General features: G+C 34.8%; 1 protein-coding gene across 6 annotated transcripts in view; it reads right to left on the bottom strand.

Annotated features, from left to right (window-relative positions):
• Window positions 1–17,523, bottom strand: part of EPHA5 (EPH receptor A5) — a 341,721-nt gene that overhangs the window by 50,055 nt on the left and 274,143 nt on the right. For 3 of the 6 annotated variants that reach the window (XM_035004891.1, XM_035004893.1, XM_035004896.1), the window contains one exon: window positions 1,363–1,428. The exons of the other annotated variants lie outside the window; for them this stretch is intronic. In XM_035004891.1, the coding sequence (XP_034860782.1) occupies window positions 1,363–1,428 (66 nt within the window). The remainder of the gene's footprint in view (window positions 1–1,362; window positions 1,429–17,523) is intronic. 6 annotated transcript variants of the gene reach the window in all.

Below are 17,523 nucleotides of genomic sequence, written 5' to 3'. Positions count from 1 at the left end.
TGTTTGTTTGTTTTTAGCTTTTCGTAGAGTGGTTAAAAAAAAATCACAATATAAAAAAAAAATCACAATGTAAAGCTATTTATGTTATTCTTTAGCCATTGCCAGATTTCAGGTTCTTTTGTTTTGTCACCAAAACCCCATGCTCATAAAAGAATTCTCAGAGCAAGTTAAATCATGTGAAACAGATCCGTGCTTCCATATTAACTTCAAACTTTTTTCAAGTACAAAAATTTCAAAAGACTGAAAAAAAGATCTCTGAGTTCTATCAGTCTGCTTGTTACTTTCTCTCATTCTCATAAGATCACTGGTATCCATTCCACCATTTCTCACATGCACACATGTGTGCGCACATATTCACAGCAGTTTTTTTAATCAACAAAAATTAATTTACACCTAGAGAATGCAAGTTACAATTTAAAGTACCCCAAGGAAACCCTATACTTCTCTAAAATGCATTTCAGAATCTCTCTTCCTGGCAAATTTTGACTACAGATCACAGCTCAATACAATTGTGCAGGGATTTAGACTCTTTAATCTGGGCAGAAATTATCTAGATTATTTCACTTTTTACAAGATAGCTCATTATTGTGTAGGAGTCCCTCTAAATCTGTAGATAGAGGTCTTTGGTCTTTCCTCCTAGCCTAGAGCTTTATAGCTATAACCCAGATATATATTTAGGATTTGCATTTCTAAGTAATTAAGACTATCGCATTTGGACACCGATCCCCAAAACGTGCATATTTTTTACTTCACTAGTATCAAGTTAGAAATACCACTTTTAATATCTAACATCTGGACTATAATTCAAACTTAAAATATTAAATAAACCATTTAAAATTACATGTGGTTTTATTCTCCAATGCCACATGTATACACAATGATTACAAAAAAATAGAAGATCCCAGTTAAGTTATGGTCATTCCATGGTTCTGGGAGAGAGAAATGGTGATTTCACCTTGAAGCAGGATTTCAGCAAGAATTAGCATTCCACTTCCATATATGATATGATTTTAATCTTAATGGAACAACAAACACAGCAACATGTTAAATGTAAAACAGATGCTCCAATCTTACAACTTCTGGTTTAAATCAGGACCACAGTAAAAGCTCTGGAAGAGAAGTATGAATGCTTGACATAAGGATGATGTGCTATGTGTATATTTTATTTGAAATTATCCGTTATCCAATGACTTGTTCAGATTCCCCTTTGGAAATCAGTTTCAACCTACTCTTCTTTTAGGCACAACTGGTGCACTAACTGTTAAAATGTACACAAATGGAGAAAAATAAAAAAGGAATGCTGACGATAATACATATAGGTGGGACATTACATAGGAGTGAAAGTGGGAGGGGAACACTAACCATATTAGGCTTGGATGGGCAACAGCGCACAGGGAAGAAGCCCTTCCACAGCCACACTCGCAGCAACTGAAAAGCAAACAAGAGAGCCCAAGATAAGGAAGACATCCCACTCCCTCAATATAGCATAAAGACACTATGAATTTAGACAGGTGTCTGTTTTGCTTTTCAAAAGCAAAATCCCTAAATGCATTACAATTAAATTTCTTCCACAATGCCTTTCAAATTAAAAAGCATTTTATGGACTTAAGAAATACAGAGCTATATTAAATAGTTATCTTTATTTTACTTAAAATGTTTATTCAGGAGGAAATAGAATGAGCCAATGCATTTGATTATGCAATTAATATAGACATACAAATAAAGATGGAAGCCCATTTAAATATATCTTTCCTCGGAAATTCCTGCAAAATTTATATTCAGAAGACGTGCTAAATTGTTCTTTAAATACATGTTTGCATAGAGCCTACAAATTAGGAGGGAGAACAATGTCCTGCTAATTTGACCCACTGATTTCGTATGCCAGTGCCAGTGGCATTATTTACCACAAACTATTGAAAATGTTACGCTTACATGACTTCTCCAATCACCAATGGGAAACTACCAATTTAAATTTACATATTCAGACTTAAAAAATGCATCTCCAAATATATATTTGTAGAGCTATTATATTTAAATGCAAGCTATATACAATACATGCACTTTTCTGGGTATTACAACACTTAGGATTCTTTCAAATTTTCCACATATTCATAAAAAATCCAGAAAATACCAAGTAAGTTGCTTACTAAAATGCACTTTATCATTAGAAACCACATAAACTGATGGCAGAATATAACACAGAAGTTATTTAGTGCTTCAATGCATTCACTTGCTAGTATATTTTATGAATATTGCTTCTAGTGATTTCAAGAGAACTGCAAAATGAGCTCAGCAATGATACATAAACCAGCAGGCCTAGGGTTTTGTCTAAAATCTGTCTATTTTGAACTGTAATTATTTGAAATGTATCTACTCTATTTTATAACAAATAAAGAGAGGAAAGTGTAATATAAACATACCACAAATTTGGAAATGCTAACAAACGTAGACAAGTATTTCCAAATCGAATTCCAAAAATTCCAAAGGGTCTTTTTCAAAGGAAAAGTAGGGAATATTCAATATATAGAGAGAGAGACTATATATATATATATTTTTAACTGATGGTGTTTTAATTTTTAGGACTACTTATCTGGGAATTTGGCTGTCACTAAAGTGGAATCCTAGTAAATATAAACGGCCACTGTGACATTTATTTCCGATTTGACTATTTATTATAATCTATTTTTAAGGAGTGCCTGGGTGGCTCAGTTGGTTGAGCGTCTGCCTTTGGCTCAGGTCATGATCCCAGGGTCCTGGGATCTAGCCCCACGTCCAGGGAGCCTGCTTCTCCCTCCCTCTGCCTGCTTCCCCCGCTGCTTGTGCTCCTCTCACTCTCTCTCTCTCTCTCTCTCTCTCAAATAAATAAATAAAATCTTTTAAATATGCCTTAAAATTATTTCACTGTAGAGATAATGTAGGTATATCAAAATATTAAAACACTTAAAGAGTAGTTAAAGCATCTGTGAAATACTTTGGCAGATCTTACTCTATTTCTTTATAATTATATTTATTTCCTTAATGTCTTAAACACGTACTGATCTCTTATATAAATAAACTTTCCTGTTTCTGTTTGTATCAGCACTCAGATTAAGGGTTGCCCAACTACAGTCCTTGGACCAAATCTAGCCTACCACTTATTTTTGTAAATAGGGTATTGTTGGAACACAGCCATACTCATTACTTGTGTGTGGCTTTTTTAGTGCTGTTATGACACAGTTGAGTAGTTATGACAGACAATGTAGGGCCCTAAAACATTTACTATCTGCCCTTAAAGAACATTTGCCTTCCTCTTTTCTTAGACTATTAGTTCCCTAAGATGAGGATGTTCTTTGATCTTTTCTTTTTCTTCACAGCTTAAACAAAATGAATGGCATCCATAAGTAGTCAGCGTTTTACTGTAATTGGTATTAACTATGGCACAATTATCTCATTTTACTGATAGTTATTAATGTGGAAAGTTTGCATATATGTGTTAATTTCAAACAGCACAGTTCCAACTCAATAAATAATTAATAAATAATAATTGTTGACAAAAGTATCTGATTACTTTTTGATGATTAAAAAAACAAAGGATGATGAGATCTCCTAATAAAGTACAAACATACTTCTAGTTGTAAACTATACACAGTTTATAAACTCACGTAGAGCTGTGTTTAGGCAGGCTTGCCATTACCTAACAGGATTTAATATTCAGCCAGTGTCCTGAGACAAAAGCCACACTAATGATCCTAAAAATAATATTGTTTCAGTCGTCCTAATTTGAAAATTTATAATAAGGTTTCTGTCCTACATCTCAGTATACACACACACACACACACATACACATGCTATTCACTGTAACACTCAATCCACAAATTTTAGTCTGGAAGAACTTAAATCACCTTACCTATCACTAGAATTTTAATTTAAAGTTTTAATAAACTTTAATCAAAAATATGAAATCATGTAAAATCAAGCACTTGTACTTCTATATTCTTATGAGTCATTGCTTTAGATTTTGTACTGAGAGTGTCTGACTTGTTTTAAGATGGCACAAATAAATTAGCTTGGGTAAATTAGTTAATCTCTTCGTATTTCAGTTGACAGCTATAAAATAGGAATAATAACAGATCCTATCTCAACAGTTTTGTGAAAATGAAGTGAGAGAATATATATATTCATTTAGATCAGGATCTGGCATATCACACATTTTGGGAGGAAAGTGGAGGCTTAGTCTTAGTAATATCATAATCAAAGTGATGGACTAGGGCGCCTGGGTGGCTCAGTTGGTTAAGCGACTGCCTTTGGCTCAGGTCATGATCCTGGAGTCCCGGGATCGAGTCCCGCATCGGGCTCCCTGCTCGGCAGGGAGTCTGCTTCTCCCTCTGACCCTCCCCACTCTCATGTGCTCTTTCTCTCTCATTCTCTCTCTCAAATAAATAAATAAAATCTTAAAAAAAAAAAAAAGTGATGGACTAGATTCTTATTATCTCAGAGGAATTGTTTTTTTCATGATCCATATAATATTATCATACCAAGTATTTCCATTTATAATATAACTAAATAGCTGATTATATTCAGACCGACTCATATAAATACAGAAGGGTCAATGTAATTTTTTGAAGAATCAATTCCATAAAATATTTTTTTCTGAGGATTTAGTAGCGATCCCAGCATTCTATGCATTATTAAGAAGATTAAAACTGAAGTTCCTTTACTAGGACTACCGAAAGTGTAAGAGTAACCCCCCAAATAAATCTTTTAAAATAAACTCTGAGGATGCTGTCACAGTAACACCTCAGCACCAGATGGTATACATGCTCTTTCCTTAATCAATAAATACTTGAAGTACAGGTTGAAAATGCTTACAGGCCTCGGAGATAATTTAGAAATAGAAACCAAAATGTGCTAGAAAGAGCAGCCAATCTAACTTCTGTGGGCGATGGCTCCACACAGGCCACATCTGCATCCTCTTCAGTCTGCAGCACCTGGAAGCCTACAAGTAACTTCATGCAGCTGTCACAAGATCATTATTAGCCAAGTTTAAAATAGTTTAGCTCTTCCAGGCTTATAATAATAATAAAAAAAAAACTGTGCATCTTTGTTTCAACAAGATATTTCGATTTGTCCTTCAGAAGATTAAAATATGATAACAGAAGCTTTCCAGACCAAAAAAGATTCAAATAAAATTACTTTAGCCAGGACTTAACACAGAGTTAATCAATATATGCATGAAGTGTGTCAATGTAAGTAAGATAACCTCCCTCCTACCAAAGTAAGGTGATTATAACTCTAGGGAAGAAATTCTTCAAGATACTAGATCAGAGAACCAAGACTACAGGCTATGGATAAATGATTTAAATTCTTAAACAAGAGATCATACAGCAGATAAGGAAAACACTAAGATCCTAACAGATAAATGAGAGAAACGCAGGAAGAGTAAGTTCACAAAACAAGTACTTCAATTAGGTAACAAATATTTTCAGTTTATTGGTAAAAAAAAATTAAAAAGGGGAAGAAAAAAAGGCTCTGTAGTTTACCCCTTTTATATAAAACAACAATAACACCAACTGAGGGTACTAAGTACTAGAGAAAACACAGTGGCTCTTAGGCCACTGAAAAGTGGCACCAAGCCTTTAGAACACAATCCTATAAAACCTATTAAAGAGCAATAAAAAAGTCCTCACCTTTGACACCATTGTGAAGCCAAAGAATTAAGATCATGGGGTTTAGAGTCAAACTAGGAGCAGTCCTGGATGCATCCATTACTATATGGATCATTTGGGTAAACCAGTCACTGATGTGAATGAGATAATAATAGAACCTATTCCACATAATGCAGTTTCGAAGAATGAGTTTCATAATACACGTGAAGCTCTTTGCACTGTCCCAGGCTCACAGTGAGCTTTAGAAGTTTTAAAACTAATATTATTATAATAACCTGGTCTTAGGACAAAGAGGGAGGTGCAGAAAATATGCATGAAGTTGGCCATACTAAAAGAACTAAATAATGAATAAATATTTTGAAGTAAACAAAATACATTTGTGGAGTCTATGATGCAATGAAAATCAATGATATATATATATATATATATATATATATATATTAATCAGTGTGCAAAGAAGTAACATGATGACAAAAGTGTTTTTTTAAGAGCTATTGTTGGAGTGTTACATTAATTAGCATTACGGGGCAATTTTAATTTTCCCTTATTTCAATTTTTTGTGGTTATTTCTGCAGAAATCTTTTGCAAATACTGAGCAAGGGATAAAAAGCATAATGTACGTGGCTCCCAAACTCTACTCTTCAGTCGCCATGCTTCTGGCACAAAGGCATCAAATTATTCCACCCTAAAGAGAAGGCAATGCAAAATGGTTATAAAGAGCTTTTAATTTTATTTTTTGATTGTGTCTTTGAGTAACTCTGAGGGAATACTACATCTACCATGCATGTTGGGATTTATATGTGCAATTCAATGACTATTTCCAAGTCACAGTCTAGACAAATTAGAATAGGATATCATTATATGCAGTAATTTTTCAAGCTTCTTTTCTAGTTCTCTGTCCTCATTATAGGGCTTCTTATCCCTCACCAACAATTATAGGTGCCTCCTATAGGTGCCTCCTTATTACCCCCTAAGATGCTTTACCAACAATGGTCATACCTAAGCACAAGTCCCTGGTGGATGGGTTTTGAAACATCAGTGGATCTCAGTCTTACCTAATCAAATTCCAAGCTTGTCACTCTCATATCTTGCTGTGAAATAATGAGAAATATATATATATATATATATATATATATAGAGAGAGAGAGAGAGAGAGAGAGAGAGAGAGAGAGCCTACTTCCCAGTTCCTGACACAGAACTCCTAAAACACTTGTATATATGGGTGCTAGGAGAATCTTTGCTCCAACACTTACTCTTTGACCCCAGTTCCTGGCACACAGAGCTCCTAAAACTCTTGTAATTTCTTAAGTGATAACAGCACTAGGAGGATCTCTTGTTCTAATACTTGATCTTTCACCCTGGTTCTTGACCCAAAGCTTCTGGGATTTCCTGGGTGATAGGAATGTCTTTTGTACTAATGAGGTGATTCCTGGTGGTCTCCTGGAGGAGGCTGGTCACCAGAAACACATAGGTTATGAGTAGAAGTATGGAATTTTCAGTCATACCCCTCATTCTCCCGAGAGAGGTGAAGGGCTAGAAATAGTTAATGATCAATCACGCCTACATGATGAAGCCTCTATAAAAATCCCAAGAGTCCAGAGTCCAGAGAGCTTCCAGTTTGGTGAACACATCCATGGTTCAGGAGGGTGATGCAACTCAACTCCATGGGCTAGAAGCTCTTGCAATTGAGACCTTTTCAGACCTTGCCCTATGTATCTCTTCAACTGGCTATTCATCTGTACCCTTTATTATATCCTTTATTATATAATAAACTGGTAAATGTAAGTAAGTGTTTCCCAGAGTTTTGTGACCTGTTCTAGCAAATGATTGAACTCAAGGAGGCAGGTCACGAGAACCCCTGATTGCAGGACAGAAGTTGTGTGCAACCTGGGGACTGACTACTTGTGATTGCTGTCTGAAGTAGAGGGTAGTCCTGTGGGACTGAGTCCTTAACCTGTGGGGCCAAGTCCAGTTACTGTCAGAATTGAATTGAATTGCAGGCCACCCAGCTGATGTCATAGAGAATTGCTTGGTGTAGAAAAACAAACAAAACAAAATAAAACCCACCTATCTGGTACCAGAAGCATTGTTAAATGTGGTAATAGTGTGAGAGTAAAGGAGAAACACAAGAAGAGTATGTCTTTCCAACACATTTTCTTTCTCCTTGTGTTTCCTGTTTCAAGCCTGAAATGTCCTATTAGTATATTCATCTTAGAGCTAAGAATTCTGGGACCCAGAGAAGAAGCAGCTTTCCCAAGATGGCACTGAAAGCAAGCTGTGGGGGTAAGATGTGGGTACCAGTCATTGTCTTATACTGCATTGGAAGCACAATTCTTTCCACATCTTCCAGTTCCTTTCCCTCCCTCCTACTCCCCCAGCCACATCCCCCTCCCCTCTATTGAAAACTTAAGATGTTGTCATGGAGAACTCTGCAACAGACCTTTCTTTCTTCCTCCTCAATAGCTTGTTACCAGGTTAAAAAAAAAATCTGATAAATTAATTCACAATAAATTACAAACAACACTTAAAATGCTTATATATGGCTCTAGCCTTGACTGTAGCAAAATATACCAAATTTTGTTTGAAAGTATTAAAGGATAGATGCCATAAAATTACTAAGGGCCCCAACTCTATTATTGCATGTATATGCATGCTATGAATGTATATACCTACTAATGCATGTATAAACTAGAGATCAAATCATATAAGTGACCAAGGTAAATAAATCATACACATTTCAAGGATTTCTAAAATAAAAACAAAACCCCAAACTCTACAAATCTAAGTGTGCCATGTGGAGTCATCCCTTTGCCTTAAGGATGAAGTTACAAAAGCAAACAAACCAAAAAACTGACTTTATCTTTAGAATCAGGAACTCTCCTTGTTTCTTACTTTGGAAACAACCATTAGAACCTCGGAATATCACGCACTACATGAAAGTAGAAAGAAAGGTTGAGATAAGTAATCTTTAGACAACATCTCAATTGATCTATTTCCCAAGCTATACTTTAATGAAGATTCACTGTATTTCTTTTAATCGTTCTAATGGGCCAAAGATCATTATAAAACAGGTTCTTCTTCCATGAATGCCACAGTTAAAGGCACTGATGCAGCTAGCAAATGTCATTGAACGTGTTAGATTCAGTCTGCTTATTTCAGTATATATTTAGGCACTCAAAATGAATTTCTCCAAATATTAATCAACTTTTGTAAACTTTTGGCTGCAGTAGTAGACACAAACATCCTCCTTACTAGAAAATATTTACTAAGAATCTATGTGCTGTGCTCTCAGAATAAGAAATTATATAAAAACAACTTTCTACTCACATTATGCAATGATTCTAAAACTAGCTACAGATTAGAGCAACAGGTGATATTTAAGCAAACAAACAAAAACGAAAAGACAATTCCCAAGCCTCACCTTAGAACAATTAAATCAAAATAGCTTGGCTGTGGGATCCAGGTATCATTACTTCTGAATTTCCTCCAGACTGACAACCACGGATCCAATAGGTACTCAATAAATACTTGTTGGACTGAATGATGTGTTTTATAATAGTCTTAGGGGAATTTGCTTAATGAATACAAAGGGAAAGGTTTGTAATTAGCATATTAATGGTCTGCATGTTAATAGAAACTTCTGAAGTGCCTAGAGGTGCTTAAAAACAATTTCTTCCCTGGTAAATACTTTAAATAATTCTGCAATTTGTTTACAATGTTAATTTATGTTATCTACAATTAAGACTGGTTTGTTAAGTAACTGTAAATTTCACCCTGTCCTCTATCTTTTTAAACCACAAGTTTTTTCGTTTTTTTTTTTTTTCTTTCTTTCTAACATTGATCTTTACAGGTTTCTTTTAATGGCAAGTTGAATGTTTAATAACAGACTCTTGAACTTCTGTATTTCAGTACTAGCTACTTAGATTAACCAGAAGTCATAATATCTCAACCAAAATAACAAAACTATAAAATTATCTGTATTCAGAATCTCTACTTTGCCCTGTAGTTACTGGACCACAGACTTACATAAAGTTAAATGAAAGCGAAGCTCAGTTTTGCCATATATTTGTTGGAAGAACTTTCAAGAAGTGGATATTTTGACATAAAAGATTTTCTTTCAACTGTTACTGAGCTGGAGCAAAGCAGAACCGCATATATATTTAGTTATATACTTTTATATATTATATATATTATTTTTATATATACAATGTTTGTATATAAGAAAGCTCATGCCAAAAATAGCAGAAAGGACTGGAGGTGAGGCTGGGGAGGGTCCCAGGCAGAGGCTGTGGAAGTCCTTGTAGACATCTAGAGAGTCACAGAACACCAGACATGCGTGTGCATTCATCCTATATGCCTTCCTTATCACACACTATCAATGAACTGATAAAATGTCTCTTCATTCTCCCGGTCTGGCTTAAATTTACCATTTCTGAAAAATACTTCTGTACTCATTAAAGAAAAGATAATCATACCTTCTATTCTATTCTTGTACCAATTGTTAAAAACACAATACTAATTGTGTTACATTGAAATGACATCTCACTATTAGAATGTCCATGCTATGAAAGTAGGAAGCATGTCAAAGACTCAAATCCCATTAAAAAAGCAAACCCTAGGGACTCCTGGGTGGTTCAGTTGGTTAAGCATCTGCCTTTGGCTCAGATTATGATCCCAGGTTCTTGGATCAAGCCCAGCTTCGGGCTCCCTGCTCAGCGGGGATCCTGCTTTTCCCTCTGCCTCTGACCCCCATTTGTGCTTGTGTTCTCTCTCTCTCTCTTATAAATAAATAAAAAATAAAATCAAAAAAAAAAAAAAAAAAGCAAACCCTACAGGTCACAAAGATCAGAAAAATCTGCTTTAGTGAGCTATAGCCAAAAGAGGTTACATGATACATCAAGTATTTTTTCAAAAAGTGGCTCCGATGCGATATTTTGAACAAGAAAATCACACAGTTTCAGCTTTTAATACATTGTTTAAACATTTTTATATTATTCAAATTTAAAGACCTAAATGTCACTACTATATTATTATACACTTACATGTCTACATTTATATATGTCATATGTATTTACATATACATGAAAATATATATAAACATAATATATACATAAATATATGTAAGCTATAATTTAGATACGGTCAATAGAACACTAATGCCTTTTTACTCTGTTTGGTCTACATACTCTTACCAAGTATTTATATTTTGAAGCCAATATCCATCTTGTCAGCTCAGATGGAAAAAATGTACATTAGAGGTCATATCACCCCCAGGCATGGCTCAACTGGCCAAAGGACATGTAGGCCGAGGCTCAAGGGATAGGAATCCTTGCTTATTATTCATAGGGAGCTGTAGGACAAGTAGTTAATCAGCACTACCTAAATATAGGAAATCTCTAACATAAGGAATAAATATATTTCTTTTAGATTTCAAGTCTTTTGAAATGGAAAAGACCCCCAGAGACCAGAGGAAGTGGCACCAGAACACGTGCTAGTAAGACCTCCTGGGCCTCCCGTCCATGATGTCCACCTTTTCAGAAGACACCTGCCCCCAATTTTTTTTCAAAGATTTTATTTATTCATTTGAGAGAGAATGAGAGAGAGAGAGCATGAGAGGGGGGAGGGTCAGAGGGAGAAGCAGACTCCCTGCCGAGCAGGGAGCCCGATGCAGAACTCGATCCCGGGACTCCAGGATCATGACCCGAGCCGAAGGCAGTCGCTCAACCAACCGAGCCACCCAGGCGCCCACCTGCCCCAAATTTTGCCCCTAAAATCCTCACTTGCAAGTCATCAGGGAGCTCCGGACTTTTGAGCGCCAGCTCCCTATTCTCCTGGGTGGTACCACACAAATAAGTCACCTATCTTTCTTCACTTCAAAGGCTTGGTGTCAGTTTTTATTGGCTTGCTGTGCATCTGGCGGATGAACTCTCCTTCAGTTCAGTTATAATCTTCTGAAAGCTCAACTTCCTCCTCAAATAGCAGATAGGAAATAGAACACTGTAGGCATTATATAAGTAGGACAGACTACAAACTGGTATCTGACCTCAAAAACTGGCAAACAGGTAGGTAAAGAAAAAGTTTGTTATTGAAAACAACTACAAATGTAATTTTTTTCACCTTTATCTCAATCTCACTCCCCCCTCTTTTTTTTCTCCCACTTCTCTGACATTGTAAAGACATATTGGTTCTTAAGTTATCTGATAAAATTCTTCTTAAACAATTTCTATCCTTTAACTTCCAAATCACATGGTTTCTTTCATAAACCAATAAAATTCAAAGTGATACTGATTTGAAATAGATTTATTTATTTATTTATTTATTTATTTATTTATTTATTTATTTATTTATTTTGAGAGAGTAAGCAGAGGGGTGGACAGAGAGAGAGGATTAGAGAAACTCAAGTAGACTGCACTGAGTATAGGGCCCAATACCAGGCCTTGATCTCATGACTCATGAGATCATGACCTGAGCTAAAACCAAGACTTAACCAACTGAGCCACCCAGGTGCCCTGAAATAGTTATTTATCTGATCACTTAATAAAAGAATTTCCCAGTATATTCATGGTTACACTCCTTAAAGTTTTTCCTCTTTTAATTTTTTTTTTTATGATTGAACACTAAACTTATAAAAAGACCTGTACTATTCTTCAGTGAATGTATAAATGAGAGACTGACTATACAAATGGACAATGGGTAGACTAAATTAAAAAAAAAAAAAAATAGAACTCTGACACCAAGCCTGCAGGCATCAGTCTAGATAGAAAGCCAAAGCATAAGCTCTGTAGCAATTGACCCAAGTGGTCAATTGGTCAGGACTTTATCAATAAATACCAGCCTCCCTAATTTTTGTCCAATTGTCCAACTCAGGACCAACTAGAAGAAATCAAACATGCTCCCCTAACCAATCCCACAGGATGCTGTACTTCCAGTTAGCCCACCTCCAGCTACCCCATGCTAATAACTTCCAATCAGGGCAAAACTAAAGCCTTCCCTTCTTTTCATTATAAAGGTTTTACATTCCACTGCCTGCCTTTGGGTTTCTGCCAGATGCCAAGTGATGGTGGCTGATTCTCTTGCTATAGCAATCTCTTAATAAATAGCCTTTGCTTGTTCTCATTTGGGTGTTTTTTGTTTATTTCCACAGAAGAGATCATCTTTACTAGTTCAATAAAGGAAAATTACATAGATTCATCTTTGCAATCAACTGGCATCTTAGTTCTGTTCTGGCACAGTAATAGTGTTGACATACAAAATACTGAATCATGTGTTGCTTTCTTCTACAGGATGACTCTTGCACTGAGCAAACATCAATTACCTCCATTTGTAGATGCTTAAAGTTAATACTGAGCTTTTCCCTCCCAGTCATTTCACTGCTGAAACAGGTCTCTCTTTAAAGCTTCTTTGAGAGGAGTGTGTGACTCTCACGACTAACCTGTGCTATTTTAGGCTTCAATTTACTTTGAGAGAAGTAGAGAGGAAAAAGTAAGGACAGATAAAGTTGCGGAAAAGTGATGCTAATTTTTCCAGCTTAAAAAAATATTTTAAGCATAGCTCTGATAGTAACATTTGTTTTAAGCAGCCATTTGTCCTAATGAAAGAATAATATCAATTAATCAATTATTTCATACTCAAATAATTAAAGTAATCGTGGAAGTATACTGAAATTATCAAAACACAAGAAGTAAGTTCATTTTGTGACAAACATATGAGAATAGGATTAATTATGAGATTGATTTAAAAGGAAACTAAATGGGAAGCCTGGGTGGCTCAGTCGGTTAAGCGTCTGCCTTCGGCTCAGGTCATGATCCCAGGGTCCTGGGATGGAGCCCCGTGTCTGGCTCCCTGCTCAGCGGGAAGCCTGCTTCTCCCTCTGCCTCTGTCTCTCTCTCTGTCTCTCATGAATAAATAAATAAAATCTTTAAAAAAAATAAATTAAAAAAAAATAAAAGGAAACTAAATGTTCATTTTCACATCAAACCATTCAAATTCCATTTAAGTGTATTTTGTTTTCTATTAGTATTGGTCAGTAATATTAAGATCATATGTTACAGTAATTGTCATAAGTTTTAAAAATTGGATATAATGGTGATAAATTTTAACTATTTTAATATGTTATATACATATATAACATAATAGTGGTTAATTATGGCTACAATTGTTTTTTATACATATAATTGTATGTAGATGTGTGTACCCACAAGAGTACTTACATAAAATATTTCTAATTATGACCATATGTGATTTCCTAGCAGAAATTAGCCTGACCAAGTATTGAAAAATATTTAAAAAGAATATTTAAACTAATATGATCCTGGTCCAAATTAGACAGATTAGAAGAATAGCTTTGATAGCCCAGAGCAGTGTAGAAAATAGAACATCTATATACACACTTATTTAGTATATGCTGCAGGTGGAGACCTAAAACAGTTTTGGGAGAGGGTGACAAACAGTGCTCGTACTTACATACATCTGTAGAAGATATTAATTTAGATTCCCCAAAAGATAAAATTAACAATTGTATCTAATGCAAAACAAACATTACTAAAAAGTAAGCAAATCTTGACACTTATAATGATGTATCTTCACTATATGAAGAACTAAGATCCCACTAGTCTAAATAGGTAAAGAGCATTTATATGTACATTATGAAACAGGTAATAAAAAACTTAATGACTATAGTTATTGCATATATATTGATCGACATTTTAGATTTCAAAAATAAAAGAGAAATGCAATTAAAAACACAGAACTATTTTTTCTATGAAATTAGCAGACTGACTAGTTTGTGTACCACCAGGAAATGTCACACACACTGTTGGAAGGAATGGTAATTGGTACAATGATTTAGGAGGGCCATTTGTCAATATGTATCAACAATCTTAAAAATATTCATATTCATTGATCCTTTGAATTATACAAATACATTCTAAGGACATTAAAGATAGAAATAGCAACTTCTCTCCCTCATAACAATAATAAAAAAAGAAAAGAAACAAATGAAACCAAAGAGAAAGCATATGGGAAAGGTTAGGCATTTGAATATCAAAGAGCTACCAAATTTTACTTTTAAAATATTTTTAATTCACAAGGAAACTTTGTATTATTATGTGAAGTCAAAGAAAAACAGCAAATAAAATTATAAATTATGAACTCAACCTTATATATAAAAAGATCTTAAAATGTATGGCAAAACATGAATACTGATTTTCTGGTGGGTAAATATGATTAGTTTTCTTTCCGTATTTTGTCTTCCATATTCCATATAATTTTTAATCATAAAATTAAGAAATGCAAACATAAATAAAATATCAGCTAGTAAGAAATTAGGACAATCATCTTAACGATGCCAACTATGTAACATGCAATGCAAAACAAAGACTGAAATGTATAGAAAAGGCTGATGGCAAGATATCTTGGTAATGTCAAAATAATGACATCTAAGGATGTTCATCTAAGGAAATGGACATTAATCTAAAGTTGAAGACATGTTGGAACATAGCTAAAGCAGTCCAGCAATTTGCATATTTGAGGTCTAAGGAATTATAATACAGTGGGTGGGGAGACGGAAGTAGAATTGATAGTGATTTTCACTTCAGGACATATGATGTACTGAAATGATCCCCTGACAGACTTCCAAACTGGGTTATTTAGGAGTCCTCTTAGAGTGGGGGTTTTCAAAGGGTTGGAGACATAGCAGCAGGATCCAGTCACCCTGGTTTTGAGAAAGGATGGAAACAAAGGGCCAAACTACATAGGTTCCAACCAGAGAGATGGGATGTACAAAAGGACTTTCCATTTCAATTTCTGGGATGAATATTTAGAAGCCTCTTTCTTGGGCAGAAAAACACTGGATGTAAAATAGACCTCTGTTTGAAACTCAAAATGCCAGAGGGGAAGACGGTTGGGGATGATGAACTAGATGAGGGAGATTAAGAGGTACAAACATCCGGTTATAAAATAAATGTCATGGGGATGAAAAACACAGCATAGGGACTGTAGTCAATAATATTGTAGTTACTTTGTATGGTGACAGATGGTAACATTTCATAATGTATATAGTTGTTGAAACACTATCTTGTGCACCTGAAACTAGTATAATATTGTACGTACATCAACTGTACTTCAACTAAAAAAATAAAAAAATAAATAATAAATAAAAAGGTTGGTTAATATCCAGCAACCAAAAGGTTTAAATTAATTTTCAAAAGATGAAAAAAATACAAGCATTTGGAATAAAAAAGATTTATAATGACTGTATTATAAAACTACAAAAAAAAAGTAACTATTTTCCCACTGGAGCTAGAGAGTAATGGTTTAAACTAGCACAGGTTTGAAATGATTAACTATAGTTTTTTAGGATTCCAGGAAAGGCTGGATTTAGCCTGACCCATAACATTACAAATGACTAGAGACGAGGTAAATCTAGAAGACCACTATATGTACATTTGAAATAGCTGGAATAGGACCACATCAGAAAGAGTCAGATACTGACATCAAAATAAATCAAGACTGGGCGCCTGGGTGGCTCAGTTGGTTAAGTGACTGCCTTCGGCTCAGGTCATGATCCTGGAGTCCCAGGGTCGAGTCCCGCATCGGGCTCCCTGCTTGGCGGGGAGTCTGCTTCTCCCTCTGACCCTCTTCCCTCTCGTGCTCTCTGTCTCTCATTCTCTCTCTCTCAAATAAATAAATAAAATCTTTAAAAAAAATAAAAAATAAATCAAGATGTCCTTATACACTAGAAAACATGTAAGTCATACAAATGTAGAATTTTGATTTATATATTTGTCTCATCAAAATTTATATATAAACAATGTTCAACATTACTTATGTACATACTGAATTCATGCTGATTTGATAACTTTTTAGATTTTACATCGTCTTTGGCATGATGAGATAGAAATTAGTCATTTGGGTAGCTAAATTTCATCTTAAAAAGTTTTCTGAGGAAGATTGGACCAATACATTGGCATTCTCCTGGTAATTATAATTTAAAAAAATTAAGAAAATCAGAATAATTTTTCAGATTTAATATCTACACTGCTTAAATATTATGTGAGCTTGGTATCCTTTAAAAAGTAGCATGTGTTACTGGCATATGAAGTTCTCACAAATAACTTTAGCAGTAAAGATTTGTGGTAAGATTCTAGAATATCTAGGAAAAATAACATTAATGTAGAAAATTTTTCACTTAATTTTATATTCATATATATTTTTAAAGACATTTGTTCAAATATTTGCTCTGCGATTGGCTATTATGATTACCTTATATTCTTACGTGTATTATTTCTCCATATTTTATACCAGGAATCTCTTTGTATTAAACCGTGAAAGTATCAAGCAAAGTATTAAACAATTAAATTAAAGTACTAAACAAAGTTACATGACTTCAAATGAAGTCATGTACAGATTTTTTTTTTAATGTTGGCACAATCCACATCTATGGATAGAATCAGTTTAAACCAATGCCTATTAAATTTTCTTCAAGAAAAACAGTGAACTAGGCATTGAAATGTCAAAGCAGTGCTAGGAATTCCCAATGTCAGGGACATGAAGAACCCTTGGAGGTGGAGAAGAGGTGTTTGTGAGATACATGAGAATATTTGAATCCTATGGCATATTCAGTCTGGAGAGACATTGGAGAGGAATCATAATGTTGGTCTAAAAACAACCTAAGAAAATCTAAAAAGCAGCGAGTGTTTCCTTCACTAATCACCACAAAGAGGTCCCACTTTGCCACCTTGATATCTTGTCTTTCAGGATGGAAGTGGTGGTGTGAAGAGGAGGAAAAAACAAACAACCTACAATAAATTTTAACCACCTTTCTTGCCTTTGAATCTACCTTGACTCAAGAGAACTCAACAAACAATGACCATCATGG

Source organism: Mirounga leonina, unplaced genomic scaffold, assembly GCF_011800145.1.
Source record: "Mirounga leonina isolate KUSES-001 unplaced genomic scaffold, KU_Mleo_1.0 Mir_129, whole genome shotgun sequence".
In the NCBI taxonomy this organism is placed as follows: domain Eukaryota; kingdom Metazoa; phylum Chordata; class Mammalia; order Carnivora; family Phocidae; genus Mirounga; species Mirounga leonina.
This window is presented reverse-complemented; position numbering and strand designations above follow the sequence as displayed.